A 24,711-nucleotide genomic window follows, 5' to 3' on the forward strand; every position below is an offset into this window, starting at 1 on the left:
TGCAGGTCGTACACATAGACAGTATATATGAATGGACATATACTCTAGCCTCTTTGCATTTTGGTGGTGAATTACTTTGCGGCGCATAGACCTACGCCAGCGTATCAACGTTTTCAGATGTCCACACAGTGCTGAATCAGATCTGTAGAATTCGTGGGATCTGGCGCCACCAGATCGTTCCATCTCTGGAGCCATTTTCCATTGGATTAGTGTGAACAATCACTGCATCCACAATGAAAACGACTGATATACGTACTAGTGTGGATGGGGCCTAAATGTCTGGCATCAAAAATTCAGTGGCCATTGCAATTTCCAGTAGTTGGTGACATCACAAAAGACTGAACACAGACAGGTGTTTCTGATACAAACACCTGTCTGCAGGGGCAGAGTTTGGAGTGTGAAGACCTGTTAGACCAATCACACTGTTCCTGTATCTGTGTATTTAGATCCTCTATGACAAAAAGTACACACAAAATATATACAAAATATACTTGAGTGAACTCATGTTGCTGTGCATGTCGTGTTTCAGCCAAGAAGCAGGACGGAGGAGTGGCCATGGAGATGCAGCCTCTGAAGAGCGCGGAGGGAGGAGAGGTGGAAGAGAGGGAGAAGAAGAAAACAAGCGTACCCAAAAAAGAGAAGAGTGTCCTGCAGGGAAAACTCACCAAACTCGCCGTGCAGATCGGCAAAGCAGGTACTGTATACAAGCTGAGGCTAATGCTAAAAATTGTGATCAAAATGTGGAGGTTTGTCAGGATAATGACAATCATGAGGAATCACAAAAATAAATTAATGTTACTATTTGGTCTCAAACTCAAACCTGTTCACGTGTGTTGCTCTGTTCGCTAAAAATTACGTTTTCTTTTTCAGTTTCTATTCTCCTTAAATGTTTGCATATTACAAAAGTCTAACTCTTGTGAGCTTTAAGTCATGTTCTAATGTTTTTACTTTTTCGAAAACACGTGGAGTTGTGTTTTGTTTCTTTCACACGTGTTTGAGTAGGTCTTTTTTATTATTGTCTTCATCTCCAAAGCTCTAAATGCTCTGTCCCACCTTGTGATGTCATGAAGTAGTAGTTTTCACGTGAACAGCTCCTTTTACTTAGTTCAGTAGAGATTGACAATTCCAGGTCTGAAATTATCCAAATGAATCTAGTGAAGGTGTGTGGCGACATCACAAGATGGAACAGGGTGTTTTCTGTTTGAGAGCTGAGAGAAATGTGCAGGGTTTGTGCGTTAAACTCATGTGAATGAAACAAAACACAACTCCAGACACACAGTGATCAGGAGAGCACACGTTTGCATAGTAAAAATGTTCTGTGTGTGTTTGTGCAGGTCTGGTGATGTCCGCCATCACCGTCATCATCCTCGTGCTGTACTTCGTCATCGACACTTTTGTAATCGAAGGTTTGTGCAAGATTTCTCTCTTCAGTGTCATGTTTGGTTCAGTCCTGATTTAGCCAGTGTTTGGTCCTGGTGTAGTCCTGTTTTAGTCCTTGTTTAGCACTTCTTTGGTCCTGGTTTATCCCTGCATTACTCTTAGTTTAGTTCTGGTTTAGTTTGTTTAATCCTGGTTTAGTCCTGGTCTCTCCCTGGTTTAGTCCTGGTTTAGTTCTGGTTTAGTCTTGGTTTAATCCTGGTTTAGTCTTGGTTTATTCCTGGTTTATTCCTTGTTTAGCACTTGTTTGGTCCTGGTTTAGTCCTGCTTTAATCCTGGTTTAGTTCTAGTTTAGTTCTGGTTTAATCCTGGTTTAATCTTGGTTTAGTTTTGGTTTAGTCCTTTTAATCCTGGTTTAATCCTGGTTTAGTCCTGTTTAGTCTTGGTTTAGTTCTGTTTTAGTCCTGTTTTAGTCCTGGTTTAGTCCTGTTTTAGTCCTGGTTTAGTCCTGGTTTAGTCTTGATTTAGTCCTGTTTTAGTCTTGGTTTAGTCCTGGTTTAGTCCTGTTTTAGTCCAGTTTTAGACCTGTCTATGTTGTGTTTTCCAGGTCGTACGTGGTTGGCAGAGTGCACTCCAGTTTATATTCAGTACTTTGTAAAGTTCTTCATCATTGGAGTGACAGTTTTGGTGGTGGCGGTTCCAGAAGGACTTCCACTCGCTGTCACCATTTCCCTCGCTTATTCTGTCAAGGTAACTACACAACAAAGCTGTGTTACTTTTCTGGGGGCTTCCACATGCTTGTCTGTGTTTTAAAAAGCAGAAACTACCTCAGTCCTGCTCTAGTCCTTGTTTAGACCTGGTCTGATCTGGCTTTATACCTGGTGTAGTCCTGTTTTCAGTGGCGATCCTACACTGATTTACTCCCTGGGCAAGACCCCCTTCTGAAAATCCTTTCCCCCCATGAGACATTTTTTTCCCATAACAATGTTTTATTAATGACAAGTGCACATTGTTCAGTATAACTTATCATAACTTAAATGAATATCAGAAAAGACAATAAAATTCTATATACACAACCGTGTTATTATTATACAGAAATCATTTTTAAAATGTAATGACTGCAATACTATTGGACTACAGTACCCCCCAAAAATACTGCACAAGCAGCCAGTTTGAACAATACAGTGCACATGATCACAATTTTTAACCAGGAGGAGGCGCCCCCCGTGAAATTCCCTGTCTGCCTGTGCCCAGGACCGCCCCTGCCTGTTGTAAACCTGCTTTAGACCTGGGTTAGTTCTAGTTTAGTCCTGTTTTAGTCCTGATTTAGTCCTTGTTTAAACCTTGTCCCAGTACGGATATATTGAACAAGTTGTTCTTGGGGTTAAAAAGCGTTATATTAGGGTCACCACGGTGTCTTAAAAGTCTTAAAAAGGTCTTAAATTTCATGTTCCTAAATTAAAGCCTTAAACAGTCTTAAATTATATTGTCCATGTCTTAATTTTTTTTCACAAAGGTCTTAAATTTCATTAGGCAATTTTTTTGTATACTCAACCGGCTGCAGTGCAATGTTAAATGGAGGGAACAAACAACTACGTGAAATCACATAACATGAATGAACATCTAATTTGGAGTATACGCAAACAATACTTAGTTTGTCTTGTTAGAATGTCATGATTTTTATTTTTTTTTTTTTTTTAGCATATTACAAGCAATGCATACTACTATAAATGAGTTCTGAATGAGATTTCATTAAAGTATTTTTTTTTTGTTTTGTTATTTAAAGCAGTGAGTAATGGTCATTATTAGAATTGGATCTGGTGTTTTTTGCCTGCATAATGGGTGTGATGTTGGTCTTAATTTTCATTTTAGTGGTCTTAAAAAGTTCTTAAAGGTTTTGGGGTAGTCAAACCTGGGAATACCCTCTATATTGTCTGATCATTAGTGTTAGCATGCTAGTTGTTGTCACTGTCACAGCAAAACTCCACTCTGGTCTCTGAGATGAGTAAAAAGTGCTTGTAAACTCATCGTGGTGAATAATTAGGATACTCTGAATGAATAAGGTAAGTGAAGAAGAACTCTGGACCACAGCAAACTGTTTAAAGTGAACTAGCTCTGTTTTCCACATTTTTAAGCATAAAATCTTTTCCATTTTTTCTAAGCAACCAACGTCAGTCCTTTTTGAGAACTAGAACAGATGCCCTCCCTTTCTCTCCATGGGGTCTTATTGTGTGTAAAAGCTGCTAACCCTGTAGTTCAGAGCTCGACAAACATGTTCTGAAACATGTGTCTCTTGTATTAGTTTAAAGTCAACATTTGAGTCTTCTCAGATGTGAGTGTCCGGGCTTAGCTCAGCGCTCTGTCTGATTGATGGCGTTTGTAGCTGTGAATGTGGCACTGTTGCCTTTTACTTGAACATGTTTAAAATCGATTTGAGTCGTAAACATTGATTTTTCTTTCTCTGGGGTGAAACACGGCCTGTAGAGACTAGTGAACTGCCGCTCACTCTGTACGCACTGGGAATGATGTGGGTGCAAATGCAATGCAGAATTTAACTTTTTGTATGTACACTGCAAACAAATATATTCATCTTATTTGTGTAGTTTGGACAAGCTATGAGTACTCATTACAGATTCATTCAAGTACTGTATTTTCTGGGCTATTGGGCCTCCAACCCCATCAAAAAACGACTGCACGCCCCACAATCCAGAGCACCCTATACACGAATCCAGCACGACTTCAGTAAACTATAAAGCTGCACCACTCACAGCGCACACAAACACACACGGAGCAGACAGCGACCGCACAGCGAAAAACTTCCACAGACACACTCATCACTCCACGCAGACGAGGAACGAGGAACCAAAAAAGCAAGTGCAATGTGCCACTTCTAGCCACAACTGAAAAAAACTGAGTCACTGCGAACACACCGACAATCCGTTGGTCCCAGACAGCACCCTCCCTACACGCCACAACTGAACAAAGCCCAGAGTCACCGTGAACGAACAAACAAACAAAACCACTCACCCATCACACTGTTGTTTTTCCTTTATAGTCCGGTGCGGTTTATTTGTGAAGAAAGTTTGAAAATAGACCATTTTATGACAGTGCACCTTATAATTCAGAGCGCCCTATAGTTGCGGAAAATATGGTAATTCAGGTTTAAGTATAATTTTTAATTTTGTTTTTACTTCAGTTCTAATCAGTAAAAATATTACACTGATGAAAACTACAGCAAAATATTTTAGCTGGTGAATACATAGAATCAAAGGTTTTGTGAGAAGTTATCAGCCCTGTTCCACAGTCATCTAAAAACCTCCAGCCTTCTTTATGATTCTGAATGTCCTCCTTAGCTTTGCCTGTCGCACAGATTTGATTCTCACTTTCTGATATCTCTGTGAACAGAAAATGATGAAGGACAATAACTTGGTGCGACACTTGGACGCGTGTGAGACGATGGGAAACGCCACGGCCATCTGCTCCGACAAGACCGGGACTCTAACTACCAACCGCATGACCGTGGTGCAGGCCTATGTCGGTGAGAGACTAGATTTAGATGATTTTATGTTTAATACGTCATCACTGAGTTTGGACGACATAAAAAAGTATATTGCCATCGTTGAAAAAGTAGAGGGTTGTTTACAATGTGGAAATTGGTGTAAAAATGCTATCATTGAATAAATGTATGCACAGTCCTATTCATCGTTTCAATAGTTTATATGCCTCAAATGTCATATATTATTCACACTGACTCTTGTGAGCTTTAACATCTAAATTCTAAGCTCAAAAACACACCTGGAGTTGTGTTTTGTTTCATTCACACATGTTTGAATAACTCTTTATTATTAGTCTGTCTTCATCTTCAAAGCTCAAAATGTTCTGTTCCACCTTGTGATGTCATGAAGTGGTACTTTTCAACATTTTACCTTTTGTCAAGTAGCAATCCAGGGCTCAGATTATCCAAATGATTCTAGTCGAAGTGTATGGAGTTTAAAAACACAGTGGAGCACCTCTTGTATGACTGCATTACATCACAAAGTGGAACAGAGTGTTTTCTGTTGGAGAGAAGTCTAAATGTGCAGGTTTGTGTGATGAACATGTGTGAATGAAACAAAACACAACTCCAGGTCTGTTTGTGATGAGGAAACGACAATAAAACAGAGATCAGAAAACTGGCACACTTTAGAACTACACTGCAAGTTCTGGTTTAGACCTGGTTTAGACCTGGTTTGATCCTGGGGGGGTTCAGTCCTGGTTTAGTTCTGCATTAGTTCTAGTTTAGGCTTGAGTTTAGTCTCACTTTAGTCAGTGAATCATGTACAAAGGGATGGGAGTTTGCATCAGTAGAATTATCTAGCGATTTCTTAGCGATATGGTACTATAAGGCTGTGCAATGATTTTCATTTTGATCAGGATTTGTGTGTCAAACGATCTCCAAACTCATATAATCAAGTTGCAAGTTGAGTTTTTTGTTTTGTTTTGGGGGTTTTTGACTGCTGCATAAATGCATCATGTAACAAAAAATAATAATTTGAATAATCATGATTTCAGTATTGACCAAAAATAATCGTGATAGTGTTTTGTTTTTTTTTCCATAATGGAGCAGGCCTATGATACCATGACTACTCTCTTTTCAGTTCCTAATACAAATATTGTGTCTTTATGTATCTGCTTTAGTAAACATATATTTTCTCTTTTTTCTGAATACATTTAAACTTTGCTGCATAAGTAAAAGTGTCAAAAGCTAAAAGTGAGAGAGTTCATGTGCTGTGTGTCTGTGCTGATTGTGTGTTGCTGTTCCAGGGGACATGCACCACAGAGCGATCCCAGACCCAGGGCAGATCAACCCCAAAACTGTAGATCTTCTGGTCCACGCCATTTCCATCAACAGCGCCTACACCTCCAAGATCCTGGTGAGTCTCACACAGGCCGTGCTTTTTCTACAGGCATTAGGTTCAGGCATTTGGTATTTATTATTGGCCTGTCCACTGCATTCATGTTCTAGTATTCTGATGGTGGGCAGGGGGTCAGTTCTATTGGAGATTACTGAAACACGTATTCAGACTTCTGATTCACACATGCTTCTCCATCTCATAATTTGTTTGGGATTGACTCCACAAACCTTCATATTAACCTTACCTTTTTGTTTCATGTGGATAGGCCCAGGAATTAGAGAGTTATGAACGATTCACACATTGAGTTCTATCCCGTCTTTTAAAAATGCTCTGGTTCAATATTTACATAACCCATGTAATTGTTTTTGATCATCTTGATGAATTTTGTTGGTCATCTTGTATTTTGTCACTGTATTTGTACTCTGTCTTAGTTTAGGCTCAAATTGGATTTATTCAGTGTCTAACAGTCATGTGTGAGTGAGTGTGTGTGTGGTTGTGTTGCTTTTGTTGTTTTGTTTTTTCTGTTTATTTGAATGTGTGTATCCTACTGTCTGCCCTGCTGCAAGTGTCTTCTGTTGTTGTGACTATGAGGACCCCATCAAAAACGAGATGGTGAGACATCTCAAGGGGCTTATCCTCCAAACTAATACATTCAAATTCAAACCATAAACCAGGTCAACTTAATCTGCATCTGACAGTTACACAGAAAACTCCACCTGAGGATTCTGTCCTGTCCTCCAGCTCAGTTTAAACTAGAGATTCTATAATGTAGCAATATATAAGATTTTAAAATCTATAACCAGGCCCACAAATGATGTTAAATTATAGAAAAGTTCACAAATCTTTTTTCTAAAGATAACAACCACATGCATTTATCTAGGACACAAGTTTGTTCCTCATGAGTCTGTTCAAAAAGATTACTCTGATGCACTGAGGACAAACTAATGACACATAGACACACACCAACAGGGCAGGGCAGAAATGTTCAATACTGGACTAGACATCCCAAGTTATAATATTGTGTCCTCATTAGGGCTGTAACAGTACATGTATTTGTGTCAAACCGTTTTGATACGGGATGTTTGGTTCAGTGCAGGGTTGTGCACAAGTGAATTTGCGCTATTTTGTGTGTTTACATTCCACCACAACATGTGCAGCTACATGGGAGGTTCGGCTCTTTAATATTCCTGCAGTGTTTCCCGCAGTGCTTTATAGTTAGGGCGACTGCTTTGACAACACTTGCCCCCTCGCCCCTAAATACAGCTGGGGACATTGTAACTGCAGCAGATCTGCACTTACTGCAGACAATGTGGACAAGTTGGTTTGAAAACTGAGTAAAAGTTCGTGCTGGAACTGTTAGTGCTGCACTTTACTTTTTTGAAACGTTTTGTTTACTGTTTACAAGAAATGTATTTTTTATAATATTTCATACATTTGTTGCTTATTTGAGAATATTGCATTGAACACATGTTAAGCACACAAGCTCTGCATATTTAGGCTGAGTCCTTCTTTCAAACTGAAAATACACCATACACTCCACACACCTTCACTAGGATCATTTGGACAATTTCTGCCCTGGAATTTTCAATCTCTACTGAACAAAAGGCAAAAGTTAGTTGAAAACTACCTTTTTATGACATCACAACAGGAAAAGAGCATGTAGAGCTTTGGAGATGTAGACAGATCTGGAGTTGTGTTTTTTTCCCTCTCAGCCCCCAGATGTGGAGGGAGGTCTGGCCAAACAGGTGGGGAACAAGACAGAGTGTGGTCTGCTGGGCTTTGTCCTGGACCTGAGACAAGACTACGCCCCAGTGAGAGAGCAGGTCCCCGAGGAGAAACTCTACAAGGCAAGTCCTGGTTTAGACCTGGTTTAGTCCTGGATTAGTCCTAGTTTAAACCTGGTTTTGTCCTGGTATAGTTCTGATTTAACCCTGGTTCAGTCCTGGAGTAGTCCCAGTTTAGTTCCTGGTTTAGTCTTGGTTTATCCCTGTTTTAGTCACAGGGTGAATCCTGGTTTAGACCTGGTTTAGACCTGGTTTAGACCTGGTTTAGACCTGGTTTAGACCTGGTTCAGTTCTGGCTTTGTCCCGGCAGCATACTCTTGGTTTAGTCCTGTTTTAGTCTCTGGTTCAGTCCTAATTTAGTCCTGATTTAGTCCTGGCTTAGTCCCTGATTTAGTGAGCGATATCTAACTAATCCACGGATACAGGAGGATGGGAGGGCATCTGACACAGTTGTGTATTGTGTTTCAGGTTTACACGTTTAACTCTGTGCGTAAGTCCATGAGCACCGTGATCAAACTGTCCGACGGCACGTTTCGTCTCTACAGCAAAGGAGCCTCAGAGATCATGCTCAAAAAGTCTGTTCAGATATTTTTGAATTTACGCCAAATGAAACATGATCAGAATCTCATGTTTTCCTGTGTTCTTCTGTTCAGATGTTCGTATATCCTGGACGCCAATGGAGAGCCGCGCAGTTTCCGCCCCCGAGACAGAGACGAGATGGTCAAACAGGTACAAGAGCACCACAACAAGCTTTTCATAATGTCAGTATTCAGCTTTTGTTTAGACTTACTCACCATGGGAAGAGTAAGTAGTAAATATTGTACAGTGTGCAATAGAGTACTCAAGTAGAAGTGGAAGTATGATGTCTGAAAAACTGGAGCAAGACACATTTTGCTCAAATACATGGGGAAAAAATCAGGTACAGGCTCTTTAACTTAATTTCACAAGTAAAGCCACATTCCAGCTCAGTCCTGCACAAACATGGGACTGATCAATTATGCACAGAGCCCGGAACACAGGAAACACAATGATCTCATCTCATTCACTTCACTTGTGCCTGGAGTAAAATCATTTCCACAACTTTGTCCCATGGAGCTGTGTCTCATTTCTTATTTAGTTCAGTGTCTGTGGGCTGTTCCAGAATGATGTTATAAAAGGAAGAAATGAGAAATCAAATTAAATCAAATGATCATTCGGAATTATGTAAACTGTGTCGGGACTGCAAGATTAAGCACAGTAAAATTGAAATTGTAATTTGAATGGACGCAATCAGGCTGCAGTTTTTCCTAGTTAGATTCTCGTGTTAGTTTGCCAGTTCATGTTTTAGTCTTTTTGTCAATTCTTCTACACGTGTTTAAAATCTAAACTGTAAACTATGCTTGTATCGCAAATCAGATACTAATCAATACTAAAACTGGTTTTGAACCTAGATGCTCATTTAAGCAGATACTGCCCAAATGTCCAACTGACCGGACAAAACTGAACCTTTCCTGAATGTCTTTAGAATGATCTGGAGCTGTGTCAGTACAAGTATAAGAGCACATAGACTAGTATACGCCCATGGACCACTGAGGGAGTACACAGATATAAGGACACAAAAAGAAAGTACTACCATTTAATGTGGAAAATCCCATTCTGTTGTCTGAAGAAAGAGTGTTTTTATTATCATCACTGCACTGGGATTGGTTTGAGTATCAAGTCTACTCCTGAGTATCAAAATAGAGTTTGAGTTGAGTTGTGGCTGATGCTGTTGATGTTGCTGAATGTGTGGGCTGATGTGTTGGCTGATGTTTGTGCTGTGGTGATGTTGTGACTGATGTTGTGGCTGATGTTGTGGCTGATGTTGTGGTTGATGTTGTGGCTGATGTTGTGGCTGATGTTGTGGCTGATGATGCTGTGGTTGATGTTGTGGCTGATGTTGTGGCTGATGCTGTGGTTGATGCTGTGATGCTGTGGTGTTGTGGCTTGATGTTGTGGCTGATGTTGTGGCTGATGCTGTGGTTGATGTTGTGGCTGATGTTGTGGCTGATGTTGTGGCTGATGTTGTGGTTGATGTTATGGCTGATGTTGTGGCTGATGTTGTGGTTGATGCTGTGGTTGATGTTGTGGCTGATGTTGTGGCTGATGTTGTGGCTGCTGTTATGGCTGATGTTATGGCTGATGTTGTGGCTGATGTTGTGGCTGATGCTGTGGTTGATGTTGTGGCTGATGTTGTGGCTGATGCTGTGGCTGATGTTGTGGCTGATGTTGTGGCTGATGTTGTGGCTGATGTTGGTTGATGTTGTGGCTGATGATGTTGTGGCTGATGTTTGTGTGCTGATGTTGTGGTTGATGCTGTGGTTGATGTTGTGGCTGATGTTGTGGCTGATGTTGTGGCTGATGTTGTGATGCTGATGCTGTGGTTATGATGTGTTGTGGCTGATGTTGTGGTTGATGTGTGTGATGTGTGTTGATGTTGTGGCTGATGTTGTGGCTGATGTTGTGGTTGATGTGTGGCTGATGTTGTGGCTGATGTGTGTGATGTTGTGGTTGATGTTGTGGCTGATGTTGTGTTGGTTGTGGCTGTTGTGTATGTGTGGCTGATGTTGTGGCTGATGTTGTGGTTGATGTTTGTGGCTGATGTTGTGGCTGATGTTGTGGTTGACGCTGTGGTTGATGTTGTGGTTGATGCTGTGGTTGATGTTGTGGCTGATGTTGTGGCTGATGTTGTGGTTGATGTTGTGACTGATGTGGCTGATGTTGTGTCTGATTTTGTGGTTGATGTTAGAGCCCAACCCATAAATTGGTTGGCCGATATTATCGACTGATATGTGCTCCTGGAGATATATCGGCTATCGGCCGATATGCTTGCTGATATGGGGCGATATTTCACGTGGGCATGTTATACCTCGTTATAAAGCTTAGACTCTCTACATTATGTTCATTTACAGATAAATGTCCTAATATGTGGCTCCGCATCAGTATTTATCTGCGGAGTCGTTAGTCTGTGTGTGTGTCTGTACTGTCCCTGAACACACCACAGAGTCACATCACTTACTCACGTGTGTTTGCTTACACCCGCACTGACACTGAGATTATATTCTTTTTACGGACAATCAGTTTGAGTCTGGATCAAAAGGACATTTATTAGTGCAGACTTGTGATGTGGGAGGAGCTTGTGTGAGCGCTGAGTGTTGGAAATATGTCGACTTTGAAGCCAGTTTTGTTTAGCGATTAGCTGCTGTAGCTCCCGCACATAAACAGGCTGTTTTCTATTGGCCTGTTGTAAAGTGACTATATTGACCGTATATTGTTACTGGAGCTAAATTGATATGTAAATGAGCTTTGAATAGAAGTGTGAATGATCCACATTTATGCATATAATTAATTACCGCGGCGCGCAGCATTTACGGCTAAAGGCTAATAGTGGTAGTTTGTTTACTAGCTGGTAGTGATGGGTCGGTCGCGAACGAAGCGACTCTTAGAGCTGGCTCTTTGAAGCGAATGACGGGAAGCTGCTCTTTATTGGGAGCTGTGTTTTCTCTTTTTCTCACTTTTTTTTCTCTTCACGCCGCATGTAGACCCGTAGTTTGACAGAGGCAACGGCTCAAAACGAAACTTTCAGAAATCTGCGTGTGCATAGGATAGAAAAAACAAGCATATTTGGCTGCAGTTCAGCATAAAATGAATAAACCAGGACTAATCTTGGGCTCAAGAGAGGGAGAGAGATAGAGACAAAGTCCCGACACTCAGTCCTGGTTCAGTTTTGGTTTAGTCCTGTTTTATACATGGTTTAGATCTGTTTTAGTCCTTTTTCAGTCCTGGATCAGTTCTGGTTTAGTCCTGCTACCCATCATTAGTAGCTAGAATGTGATCTACTGTCTGTAAATATGACATAAAGAGGCAGAATAACAATAAATGTTGCCTAAATAAACCCAATATAGAATCCACTAGAGTCAAACCTAAGTTTTTAAACAATTCAAGATTTACAGTGAATTTTTACATCACTAACTATATCGGTGATTATATAGGCTATCAGCAGCTCCAACTCCCATTTTATCGGTTTCATATCGGCAACAACAAAATCCATCAGTCAGGCTCTAGTTGATGTTGTGGCTGATATTGTGACTGATGTTGTGGCTGATGTTGTGGCTGTTTGTGTTGCAGGTGATAGAGCCCATGGCCTGTGAGGGTCTGAGAACCATCTGCATCGCCTACAGAGACCTGTCCCCAAACCCAGAGCCCGACTGGGACAACGAGGCCGAAATCGTCACCGAGCTCACCTGCATCACTGTGGTGGGCATAGAGGACCCCGTCAGACCAGAGGTAAAATATATTTACAACTATATGTATAACACAAGAGATCTACACAAGAGACTGAGCTGCATCACTGTGAGCTATACAACTGCAAAACACATTCAACACATGGCTCAGTCTTTGCTCCTATAAGTGAATGAGTATTCTACTGAACCACAGCATTCCACAGCAGCTGTGCTTTCAGGTGTCAGTCCCACTGCAGGCTCCAGTTTCTGCACACACACACCCTGATGTGTGTGTGTACATCCCTGTCTCCTGCAACAACAGCAAAAAAAAAAAGATTTCTTGCTGATTTACCTGAAATGGTCAACCCCCGGTCACAATCTGCACTATATGTACCTGTTACATGTTTCAATGTACAGATGTTTTTAGAGGGTTTAATCATTAGCCCACAACTCTAAAGGTTGGCAGTTCAGTCACTACTGGGCCAAAGGTATTCTGTCCCTAGGCACAGCACTTCACCCATCTTGCCTGTGTATGTAAGTGACGAGTGAGCATGTGGAGGTGGTTGTGTTTGTTTCTCCACTTAGACACAAGCAAATGTTGTTTTTAGTTCTTGTCCCCTGCTGTAGAGTTTTATATGCTGACTGTTCATAAGGAGGTGATTTCATTTTGTCTATGTCTATGTGGCCCTCAGACCAGTGTTCATTGGCCTTCAGACCCCCTACTGATTTGGCCAATGTACATTTTTATTTCAAATTTAAATAATTCTACCTCCATTAGCTCAATAGCGCCCCATTACATCTCAAGTTCCAGAGGCTCTGTCTGTGCTGTGTCAAATGTACCATCTGATCCCCTGCTCCCACACCAGGCTGTGTCCTCCACTACAAACATGTTTCAATATGCAGCCCTCTGTAAACAAAGTGTGGACAGCCATGATCTGCACACACACAGACCAATGCTAAGATGTACAAAGTGTTTTACAAGTCTGACTGTGATCCAAACTTGCCCTCTGCCCTCAGGTCCCTGAGGCAATCCGGAAGTGCCAGCGCGCTGGCATCACGGTGCGGATGGTGACCGGAGACAACATCAACACAGCCAGAGCCATCGCAGCAAAGTGTGGCATCATCCACCCCGGAGATGATTTCATCTGTCTAGAGGGAAAGGACTTCAACCGACGCATCCGCAATGAGAAGGGAGAGGTCAGAGAGCACAGGGGTCACACTGGGGTCACACTGCTGTCATACAGGGGTCAGAGAGGCAGATACTGCGGTTAGGGAGGAGTTTATGGGTCATTATTATGTCTCAGAAAACTCACCAGCCTACTCCGTTTAGTGCTTGGATTGCCAGAGCCTTCACCTGCAGATAGAGGACACATACAGGTTTGTCTCATTCTCAGTTTATGGACAGGCCTCATGTGGATACTCAGAATCTCCAGAACTGTCTCCCTGAGCTGCAGAGGCTGCAGTAGTACTGACTTATGACTGGTGGAGGTGCTGGAGTTTAGGTAGTGACCATTCAGATCAGAGAGAGGCATTTTAGGTCTAAACCAACTGCATTTCAGCTTTGAAACTGGCAACCCAAATGAGAGAGTCATGTGAGGCTCATTCTGTGAGGCTCATTCTGTGAGACTCATTCTATGAGATTCATTTGGTTTGGTCATTTGGTCTTTAACCAAAACAATTATAGTATTATCAGCTTGGGCATCATGCGCAATGTTTTTGTAATTGTAAATTATTACATTACAGTTGTTATATTTGAAAATGTTTGCCTAGTACGAAGGGTAGGGATGCACCAATATGATATCGGTGTCTGATATCAGTGACCAATATTCGACATTCTGGAGATATCTGCTCCAAGATATCAGTTCATCCCATTTTGGTCTATAAATTGGTGTAATAAGACAAATTGCTGGCCAATATTGGCCCAAAACTTGTGTTTTTACAAAGCTGTTCTGTGATTACTTTAAACGATACATTTACATACAGTTACAAAACACACTTTTACCATAGGTATGTACATACCACTGTATGTATTTAAATGAAATCAGTTCTATTTTCAGTCTCTGCCTTGATATTGGTTGATATCAGGTATCGGCAGATACTTAAAGTATCGACATCGGTATGGGAACAGAAATAGGTGGATTGGTGCATCCGTAATCAGGGGACACTGATAGGCCATGTTAATAAAATGTAAAGCACAAATCTTCCATACAGTTCCTTAAATAACAGATAATAATATGATAATACAATTTGTGTTCACAGATTGAACAGGAGAGAATTGACAAAATTTGGCCCAAACTCCGAGTGCTGGCACGGTCCTCCCCCACAGACAAGCACACACTGGTCAAAGGTGAGTGCAGCAGACAGGAGCAGACAGGAGCACAACCGAGACTGAACCCAGACTGAACCCAGACTGAACCAGGACTAAAAATGACTTAAAGGGACTGTACCTTATTTATATTTATAAAATCAAGAGTAAAGCAGGATCTTAGTAATGATTTTGTGATACTTCTAAAATGCTTGAGTGGGATATCTTCATTTAAACCATCCTCTGTCTGTGTGTGTATGTGTGCTGTTGTGTGTGTGTGTGTGTGTGTGTGTTTGTGTGTGTGCAGGCATCATTGACAGCAGCGTTGTGGAGCAGAGGCAGGTGGTGGCTGTGACCGGAGACGGAACCAACGACGGCCCTGCGCTAAAGAAGGCCGACGTGGGATTCGCCATGGTAACACGTTGAATTTGAACGCATTTCAGGGCTACATCATTTTCAGAAAAAGTTGCTTCGTTTTCAGGTAACTGTAGGCCCTTTTTACACTGCTGTCCGGCTAGTTCTATTTCTCTCAAAAGTGTAGATCCTCACTTCCCGCTCCATTCATCCTCTGTGAGGATTTAGCCGAGTCGTGCTAAAATAAATCACTATTTAAATACCAGGATACACACAGCGGGTTACAGATGGATGATCACAGACAGCGTGAGAAGACCTTTACCACTAAGTAAATATTTCATCAAAGGAAAGTTCTGTGTTTATAAAAGCGGGTATATTTGTCTCAAAGCTAATGCTGATCTAGTCTAAAACTCAAGATAGAACACAACAACTTTATAAAAACACATGTCAGGACAAGAACATTGTTTGTGTATTTTGTGTATCCACGATAATGTACGATTTGAAACTCCACTTTTTGGAGCTTTCTACCATCCTATATTCCCTCATCAAAAACCTGCCTGAAGAGGTTGTAGATGTCATCCATGCATGTCTGAATAATCTAGTGATCTTTTCCGTACTATTCAAACCCTCCTTACAGTTAACTGATTCTGTCCAATGCTTGGCCCACAAGCCTACATCACCCATGCACGGCTGTTTTCCATAATTATACATAAATATTAAGAAACAATATTTAAATCTTTCAGTACGATATTATCACAATATGCATCTCACGGTACGATATTTATTGCGATATCTTGAAGAGACTGATATAATTGTAGATAGGACACGTTTTTGATGTGAATTATTTTCATCATAATCCCAGGAATTCAAGTAAAACATATTTCTTCATGTTGTCTGCGCTGAAATGAATCATGGGATATGTAGTTCCTGATGTTTATTTGCTACTGGTACTATAAAACAATGCATTTAAGTAAACGATTCTGTAATTTTCTATATTGTGACAGCCCACTGTATTATTGTGAGACTTTTGAAGATACGATGTCACGATATTTCAGTTATTGTTACATCCCTAATAAACATGATACAAAAGTGTACACAACAACCTGACAAACCTGATGCGATGTGCAGTAGTGTCACTCTGAAGGGGAGTGACAAAAATAGGGGAGACTTATGTTGATACATTGTTTTTGGTGAATATAGCCTTTTCCAAACAATAAAAGGTAACATGATGATCTAAATATGTTCTGTTACAGTCAATACCCTATAGAAGTCAAATACCCCGTCTTTCTAGACTCAAATACCTCTCCTCTCAACCTCTTCCTCCTCAAGCCGCCCTTCTCATATGTCAGTGAAACGCGCTAGATAAATAAAGACTTTACTTACTTACTTACTTCTCTCCCTCTTTCTTTTTTCTCTCTCTCTTCCCTCTTTCTTCTCCCCCTCTTATACCCCACTCTCTTCCACTCTCTCTATGTCTCCGTCTCAGGGCATAGCGGGCACAGACGTGGCTAAAGAGGCGTCTGACATCATCCTGACAGATGATAATTTCTCGAGCATCGTTAAGGCCGTGATGTGGGGCAGAAACGTCTACGACTCCATCTCCAAGTTCCTCCAGTTTCAGCTCACAGTCAACGTGGTGGCCGTGATTGTGGCCTTCACTGGAGCCTGCATCACACAGGTACCAAACCAGGACTAAAGCAGGGCTAAAGCAGGACAAAACCAGAACTAAAGCAGAAATAATCCAGGACCAAACCAGAACTAAAGCAGAAATAAAGCAAGACCAAAGCAGGACTAAACCAGGTCTCGCTGTAGTCCCTGTTAGTTGTGTGTCAGTCAGGGGGGACATGTTGAGATGTGACAGATGAGCCTCCGTGTCATCATGTTTAAAGTACAGTCCAATCTAACTCACAGTGACAGAAGTGCGTTTCTCTGTGCTTCTGTGTAAACTCACAGAGTTCTCTGTATCTGAGCTGACAAAATTCTAGACTTTAAGGTGAATTTTTAGACAAAAATATGTTGTTATCAGTTTGTTTTATTATATTATCTTTAATGGTTTTGGCATTACAAAAACCTAACTACAAAACATCTACCTAACAAAGAACATTTTATATTAAATTTCATATTTCATTTCACCTCAGTTTAAAATCATTTTGAGCAGACCCTTGTAAGTGTTCCTGTACCTGTACTGCTGTTTGGGAAACACTGGTGTAGGAGATAGTAAACAGAAGTAAACAGAGTTGTGATGTAATTGACCCAGTTGTAAATGAGCTTTTATTAATACAAAAAAATGAAAGTTTGCACTTAATCTACTGCATAGATTTACAGTATATATAGACTAAGATGTAACATAGTTTTGGATGACAAAGCATTACCTCCTGTCTGTCCATCTGATCCTGTTGCCTAAACCTCCTGACACATGTATTTTCAGAACACATCTAGTTCACTGTAAACTCATTATTCCCCTGAGGAGAGTCCTGGATTTCTTGTTTTGTGCAAACCCACAATGACAGTGTCTCATTTCATACACTTTACCATCTGTGCACATATGAAGGACTGTACCATGTGATTCTCTCTCTAACCCTCAGGTCAGAGGACTATTGCTGTGCAGTCTTTAGAACAACACGATTACACTAACTAGACCTTCTGTTTCTCTAATAAAATCTATAAAAAAAATACAGAGCCTTTACATTTGTAATGTCCTTTTTTTAATGGACAAACCTGCAGTGTAGTTTCTGTGGTCTCAGTGTAATACAATACTACATATAGAATTTATAAATAATGGCCCTAGTTGAATCGTGGAGCGAAGACTACAATAATATATGACTAAATGACAGCTACTGTACTACAAACAAATACTATCTACTAATAATATTACAACTACATACTTCTTTATATCTCCAGGACTCCCTCTTGTCCAGATACTCTGGATGATGTATGTTCTATAGTACAAACCCTCTTTCTTCCCGTCCTCCATGTGCAGGACTCTGAAGGCTCCTCCTCCTCTGAAGGCTGTTCAGATGTTTCTATTGCAAAAGAAAAATGAATATGTTAAATATGAGTTAATTTGTTTCTCAACTCATCAGTGAGGCTTCTTTTGCAATGGAACTTGGACTACTGACTGATTACACAAACATGTTTCTATGTCAGACCTGGGCATTGTGCAGCTCTCGGGCCACATACGGCCCTTTGGTTGACTCTGACCGGCCTGTTTAAGATCATTTGGATTTACAAAATAAACATTAAACAGTTTTAGAGAGTTTTTTTTTATTACATTTTTTGTAAGACAACCTCACTTTTGGTTAGTCAGAACATAAACTCTTCCCAGTCTGAGTAGCTCGTCCAAACAATGCAATTTCCTGATTTATATAAAGAAATACAATTCATATTATGCAGAATGGAATTAAACATTTTGGTTCAGCCCTCTACAATATTTTTTGTTTCTCATGTGGGCCCATGGAATTGCCTACCCCTGTTCTATAACTTTATGTAAAGGTTCATATTTGTTTTATGGTTATATATAATTTGTTTTACACACTTCCAGGACTCCCCGCTGAAGGCCATGCAGATGTTTAAGTTTATGTAAATGTTTATATATTTATTTTATGGTTATATATAATTGGTCTTGTTGTACTTCCAGGACTCCCCGCTGAAGGCCATGCAGATGTTTAAGTTTATGTAAATGTTTATATATTTATTTTATGGTTATATATAATTGGTCTTGTTGTACTTTCAGGACTCCCCGCTGAAGGCCATGCAGATGTTTAAGTTTATGTAAATGTTTATATATTTATTTTATGGTTATATATAACTGGTCTTGTTGTACTTTCAGGACTCCCCGCTGAAGGCCGTGCAGATGCTGTGGGTGAACCTCATCATGGACACTTTTGCGTCTCTCGCCTTGGCAACCGAGCCCCCGACGGAGGCACTGTTGCTACGGAAACCGTACGGCCGGAACAACCCTTTGATCTCGCTGACCATGATGAAGAACATCCTGGGTCACGGGGTCTACCAGCTCGTCATCATCTTCACCCTCCTCTTCATCGGTCAGAGACAAATTTGTACAACTGATCAATGACTTATCAATACAGGGAGTAGTGTGGAAATACTAGGACAGGTATAGTTCAGACTGGAGACAGGTCAGAGCGTCAGGTGGAGTTTGCTGTGGAAATGTCAGATTTGTTGACCTGATTTATGGTTCATATCTCTGGAATTACTGGGCCTATTCACATGAAACAAAAACTGGCAAAAAGTCCCGCGTGTTCTCTGTCAGGAGACATAAACTAAAGTGAAATTCTTTGTTCCCAATTGCTTCAGAAAATGGTGCCATTATTCAACCCCAAAGGTGTGATTATTGTCCGGTGAAAGCACTTTAAGCACCAAGCCAGAACTGAAGAAGCAGTTTGGATGAGCTGTGAAACGCATTTGATCAAAAAAACTTTTGTCCACTTGACAGAATTGAACTTCTTCTTTGCTGTAAGCCAGAAGGTTAATATGACAACACAATTAATGAGAAGGTTCAACATTTGTGGATGATACGTTAGAATAGTTACATAGACCCAGGGCCTTCCTTCTGACTCAGAACACATTTTTAATCTTTGATCAATACGAGCATTCTCGGCCCTGTTTAAGAGTTTGACCAATGTTATTTGAGGGAGACTTGTCTGACAGCACAAATCAGCTCACCTGTGGTAGTTCCAGATAAATCAGCTCTTTATGGTCAGATTGTGTTAAAACAAAGCTTAGAATAAAGTCTAACTTGAGTCACAGAGCTTCAGACAGAGCAGTATCTACAGTTAACATCACACCACGGGGAACACTGACGTCGTCTATAAACTCGTGTGTGTGTGTGCTTGTGTTCCAGGCGAGCGCATGTTTAACATTGACAGTGGCAGAAATGCTCCGCTCCACTCTCCGCCCTCAGAACACTACACCATCATCTTCAACACCTTCGTCCTCATGCAGCTTTTCAACGAGATCAACGCTCGCAAGATCCACGGAGAGAGGAACGTTTTCGATGGAATCTTCGGAAACCCCATCTTCTGCTCCATCGTCCTCGGCACCTTTGCTGTGCAGGTAAGCACTAAAATCATTTTGGGCCTCATTCATGAAATGTTCTTATGGACAAATTTTACTTAAGGCTTCTTACGAACATTTTTGGTATCCACAAAACTTTTTTCTTATCTAAAACTGTTTTTCTGGAAGAATGAACAGTCAGAACTCAAAGTCTACTGTTTTACAATATTATTACTCTAATAACGCAACAAAAAATTCTAATTCCTCCATTATTGTAAGTAATATATTTTCTTAAATTATTTCATATAAACATATGACCAATAACATTTATGAGTTGTTTTTAGAGTCTGTGTCTATTGGGTCTAACAGACCTTGTCCAGGCTGCAGTGAGCCTCAGTCTGTCCCAGCCCCAGTGCCTCCATATGGGCCTCTGTCACAGCCCTGTGCCTGGTCACCACGCTGGACTCAACACCCCATCACGCCCCGGACCCCCCAGTATCCCCCAGAACCCCCATCACACCCCCATACCCCCCATCACCCCCAAAACCCCCCAAAAAGCCCAATAAATATGATAAAAGCTTCCTTCCTGAGTGTGTCTGTGAGTTTGAACATCACTGCTGAAACTGTAAAACAGCTGTAATCTGTAGACGCTCCACTTGACCTCCTCATCACTCTCTCCCGCGCTCTTTCACACGTCATCATACCAAACCCATACTGGCCATATTTGGAAGTTCAGAGGGTGTTTCTAACCAAATACATATTTATTTTCTATGTAAATGAGTGTGGAGGTGTTCGTAGCTGAGTGTTGGTGAATTAGCTGCAACTGTCACTTTGAAATTTGGGATCTTAAGAACACTTTGTGAATCTGAGTTTTCTCAGCATCTTCTTAAAGTGGAAGTTACAACATTTTTAAAAGAAATGATTCATGAATAAGGCCCAGTGTCATTAAACTAGTGTTACTCAGACTGTTCTTACAAATCTGTTTGCTTCTTCTAATCTGTTTATAATATAATAACTGAAATAAAAGCATGTTGTGTTTTCTTTTGTTTTTTTGTTTTGTTTTGTTTGTTTCATTTTAGTTGTGTTACTGAAGGAGTGATAGCAGAGTTGTTAGCCTCACAGCAAAAAGGTCCTAGGTTCGATTCCCAGATCATGTGGAACTTTTCTGTATGGAGTTTGCATGTTCTGTTGCATGGTCAGAGGTTTCTTTGGAGATTTCTTTGAAGATTTCTTTCAACTTAAACATAATAATACATTTGTTTTATATTATATATATTTATATTTACAGACAAACTTTCTTACATCAGTTGATACTTTGCAGTGACATCATGCTGGGGAGGTTCTAAATGCATGTGTATGGCAGAATGTTCATAATGTATTAGTTACCTGGTGAAACAAGGCACACTTTAGCAAACACTGACAAAAAGATGATCTGAAAACAAAATGGATTTAAACAGAACTTTTTCAGGAGCATGTGTCCTGTTGAAACGGCCTACTCATTGATTTGAGCTCCCTAGCGCTACTGCGCTTACACACGACCCCCAAGCGCTGGTACAGTTTAAATGCCGTCGATTTGAACTCGTGAGGCACAAGTGGAGCAATACGGCATAAAAGTGTATATGTTTTGACCAGTTAAACATCAACTTGTGTGTGTTAGATTTATGGCAGAATATCTACATTAGATGATTGAATAGTTTGAATTTAATATTTGATTTTATTGTGATCATTTTCATTACATTGTATTTAATTTTGTTTGTGTAAAGAGCGATGTAACTTGTATAAATCAAATTGAATTGCGGGAATTGTTCCATCTTCAGTGTCCCCAGTATCACAAAGGTGAGGTGTGCGCCCTCTAGTGGATGCATTATTTGGGAGAAGGTACAGGTATAGGTTTGCTATCTCTACCCAAATTCATCTAAATGAGTGAATAATGGAGATTCTACACTGGGAGCATTATTAAATATAAACTGGCTTGTCGATATGTGCTCCCTTTAGTCGGAGCAGAACACAACTGTCCAAATGAACCACGCAGATTCATGTAAATGAGTGGAAATTTGAAACAACTCCGGTATAAAGTGTGATGTAAACAGCATCAAACCAGCGTCTCTAATCCAAAGAAATAAACTGGGGAGGTCAGGGTTAGGTTTTGGCTTTATTGGATCTATACAACTGTAAACGGAAAAACATAAGGTCACTTATTTCAAGAGGGTAGCCCATTTAGACAGAACAGCGATCATGGTCCTGTTTAGGAGTTAGGTTTTTGTAAAAGAATCACGTGATGGCATGGTCTCCTATTCACCTGTGTGTAGTCTTAACTGTATTTTTTCTTAAAATACATTACTGACATTTCATGGCTGAATAAAAACAAATGAATGAATGAAAACATTTATGAATATCTGAATTTCAACAAAAAGGTGAGTGTGACTCACTAAGGGAAAAACTGTTGGCTAATGTGACTGTAATGTTATCTGAGAGGGGCTTGTGACCGGATTTTGAAAATCAAAAACTGGGACACCCCCGGTTTGGAGTGGATAGTAATAAAATTGTGAATCGAGTGCATAATTAAAGAAAACTGTGCTGCACTCCACCCATTTCATGAGTCAGTATAGTCACATTTTCTTTGTGTTTTGGTAATTTTTAAGCAGCTTTTCTGTATTTTACCTAAACAAATGACAATTTATACCTCTCTTATGCCGTATCGAATTTGACAAACAATAGGGACACCTGGGACATGTCTTGCAAAAAATTGGGACAAATCACTGATTTTAGATAAATCTGCTGGGACAGGGGACCCAGGGCTCAAAACTGGGACTGTCCCAGGTAAATAGGAACATCTGGTTACCCTGTTAACAGCACAAATCAGTACCTCCTGTTAGCATGGAATGTTGACATCAGCTGAAAAATATCAATATCATGCATTATTCAGTCACTTCTTATACTCATATTTCGACATCCAGCCCTAACCCTGCACAGCTCACACTGATCTGTCTTTCTGAGCGGAGACCATCACATTGTGAATCTGGAAACTCTCACTAAAAGCATCAAGCAACCACATCTCTGCCCTGTGACTGGACGGGTCATCCAGTGGCTCCAGCCCAGACGCACAAGTGCTTCAAGAGAAACTGAACTCACTAATGTCTTGTGTAAGATAAACAGAGGTGGGACAAAAAAGCTACCTGTAAGATCAACCTGGACTGAAAAAACTACCAACTACTAAGGCTTCACTCATTTCAAGAACTGAATCTGTGACAATGTGCAACAGGCAATAGAGTCCTAACCCCTGTGCCCCATGCTCGTGACATCTTTCTCTCTGTGTACTGCTACATAACCCCTGTACTGGTATACATAACCCGTATACAGGTATACATAACCCATATACAGGTATACATAACCCGTATACAGGTATACATAACCCATATACAGGTATACATAACCCATATACAGGTATACATAACCCATATACAGGTATACATAACCCGTATACAGGTATACATAACCCATATACAGGTATACATAACCCGTATACAGGTATACATAACCCATATACAGGTGTACATAACCCATATACAGGTATACATAACCCATATACTGGTATACATAACCCGTATACAGGTGTACATAACCCATATACTGGTATACATAACCCATATACAGGTATACATAACCCGTATACAGGTATACATAACCCATATACAGGTGTACATAACCCATATACAGGTATACATAACCCATATACAGGTATACATAACCCATATACAGGTATACATAACCCATATACTGGTATACATAACCCGTATACAGGTGTACATAACCCATATACTGGTATACATAACCCCTGTACTGGTATACATAACCCATATACAGGTATACATAACCCGTATACTGGTGTACATAACCCATATACCGGTATGCATAACCCCTGTACTGGTATACATAACCCATATACAGGTATACATAACCCGTATACTGGTATACATAACCCGTATACTGGTATACATAACCCCTGTACTGGTATACATAACCCGTATACTGGTTTACATCATGTGTATACTTTAATATAAGCCATGTTTCAAACGGTGATAGTCCAGTTTTCATTGCTCTATATAACATGTTTTGTATTTGTACTGTTATTTCAGATGCTGATAGTTCCATGCTCTATGTTTTAATTCATGTTTTTATTGTTCTTTCAGATCGTGATAGTCCAGTTCTATGTTTTAACTCATGTTTTTATTGTTCTTTCAGATTGTGATAGTCCAGTTCGGGGGTAAGCCGTTCAGCTGTGCCCCTCTGAACGTGGAGCAGTGGCTCTGGTGTCTGTTTGTGGGAGTGGGAGAGCTGCTCTGGGGACAGGTCAGAGGACATATCTTTATTTCATCAGATTATACATTATTTATTATATACAGTATTATTTTTTACATTATATGTTATATTTAGTCATGTCAGAAATTCTGGTTTTACAATCAATAATTGTTATTTAATAATACATCATATGCAAATTCTTTATTTAGCTGATTCTGCAAATTGGAATAATCGCAACTAACTTACTAACTTACCTAGAGTTTTGTTGAAAAAAGCAACTACCTAATGCACAGGGGTGCGAGAGTAGCCAACAGTTGTACTGAAGTACAAAATTAATTACTTGTGGAAACACAAACTGTCAGGTCAGAATGTCTGATTATTACAGACAGGACAGACACAAAAATTAGACAAACTAAATCAGAGCTGAAGGAGCGGTGCAAGGA

The 24,711-nt window shown here is 40.3% G+C and overlaps 1 protein-coding gene across 1 annotated transcript in view; it reads left to right on the top strand.

The window, feature by feature from the left end:
• atp2b3b (ATPase plasma membrane Ca2+ transporting 3b) overlaps positions 1–24,711 on the top strand; it is a 58,583-nt gene that overhangs the window by 22,685 nt on the left and 11,187 nt on the right. The window contains exons 8-23 of the mRNA XM_055159804.1: positions 530–694; positions 1,335–1,406; positions 1,985–2,127; positions 4,783–4,915; positions 6,181–6,290; positions 7,985–8,119; positions 8,525–8,631; positions 8,710–8,785; positions 12,203–12,361; positions 13,315–13,494; positions 14,557–14,644; positions 14,910–15,016; positions 16,443–16,634; positions 18,786–18,999; positions 19,818–20,029; positions 24,212–24,319. Coding sequence (XP_055015779.1) covers positions 530–694; positions 1,335–1,406; positions 1,985–2,127; positions 4,783–4,915; positions 6,181–6,290; positions 7,985–8,119; positions 8,525–8,631; positions 8,710–8,785; positions 12,203–12,361; positions 13,315–13,494; positions 14,557–14,644; positions 14,910–15,016; positions 16,443–16,634; positions 18,786–18,999; positions 19,818–20,029; positions 24,212–24,319 — 2,201 coding nt within the window. The remainder of the gene's footprint in view (positions 1–529; positions 695–1,334; positions 1,407–1,984; positions 2,128–4,782; positions 4,916–6,180; positions 6,291–7,984; positions 8,120–8,524; positions 8,632–8,709; positions 8,786–12,202; positions 12,362–13,314; positions 13,495–14,556; positions 14,645–14,909; positions 15,017–16,442; positions 16,635–18,785; positions 19,000–19,817; positions 20,030–24,211; positions 24,320–24,711) is intronic.

The sequence above is a fragment of the Boleophthalmus pectinirostris genome, unplaced genomic scaffold (genome assembly GCF_026225935.1).
Source record: "Boleophthalmus pectinirostris isolate CB_2022bp ecotype Guang Dong unplaced genomic scaffold, ASM2622593v1 HiC_scaffold_2823, whole genome shotgun sequence".
NCBI lineage: Eukaryota > Metazoa > Chordata > Actinopteri > Gobiiformes > Gobiidae > Boleophthalmus > Boleophthalmus pectinirostris.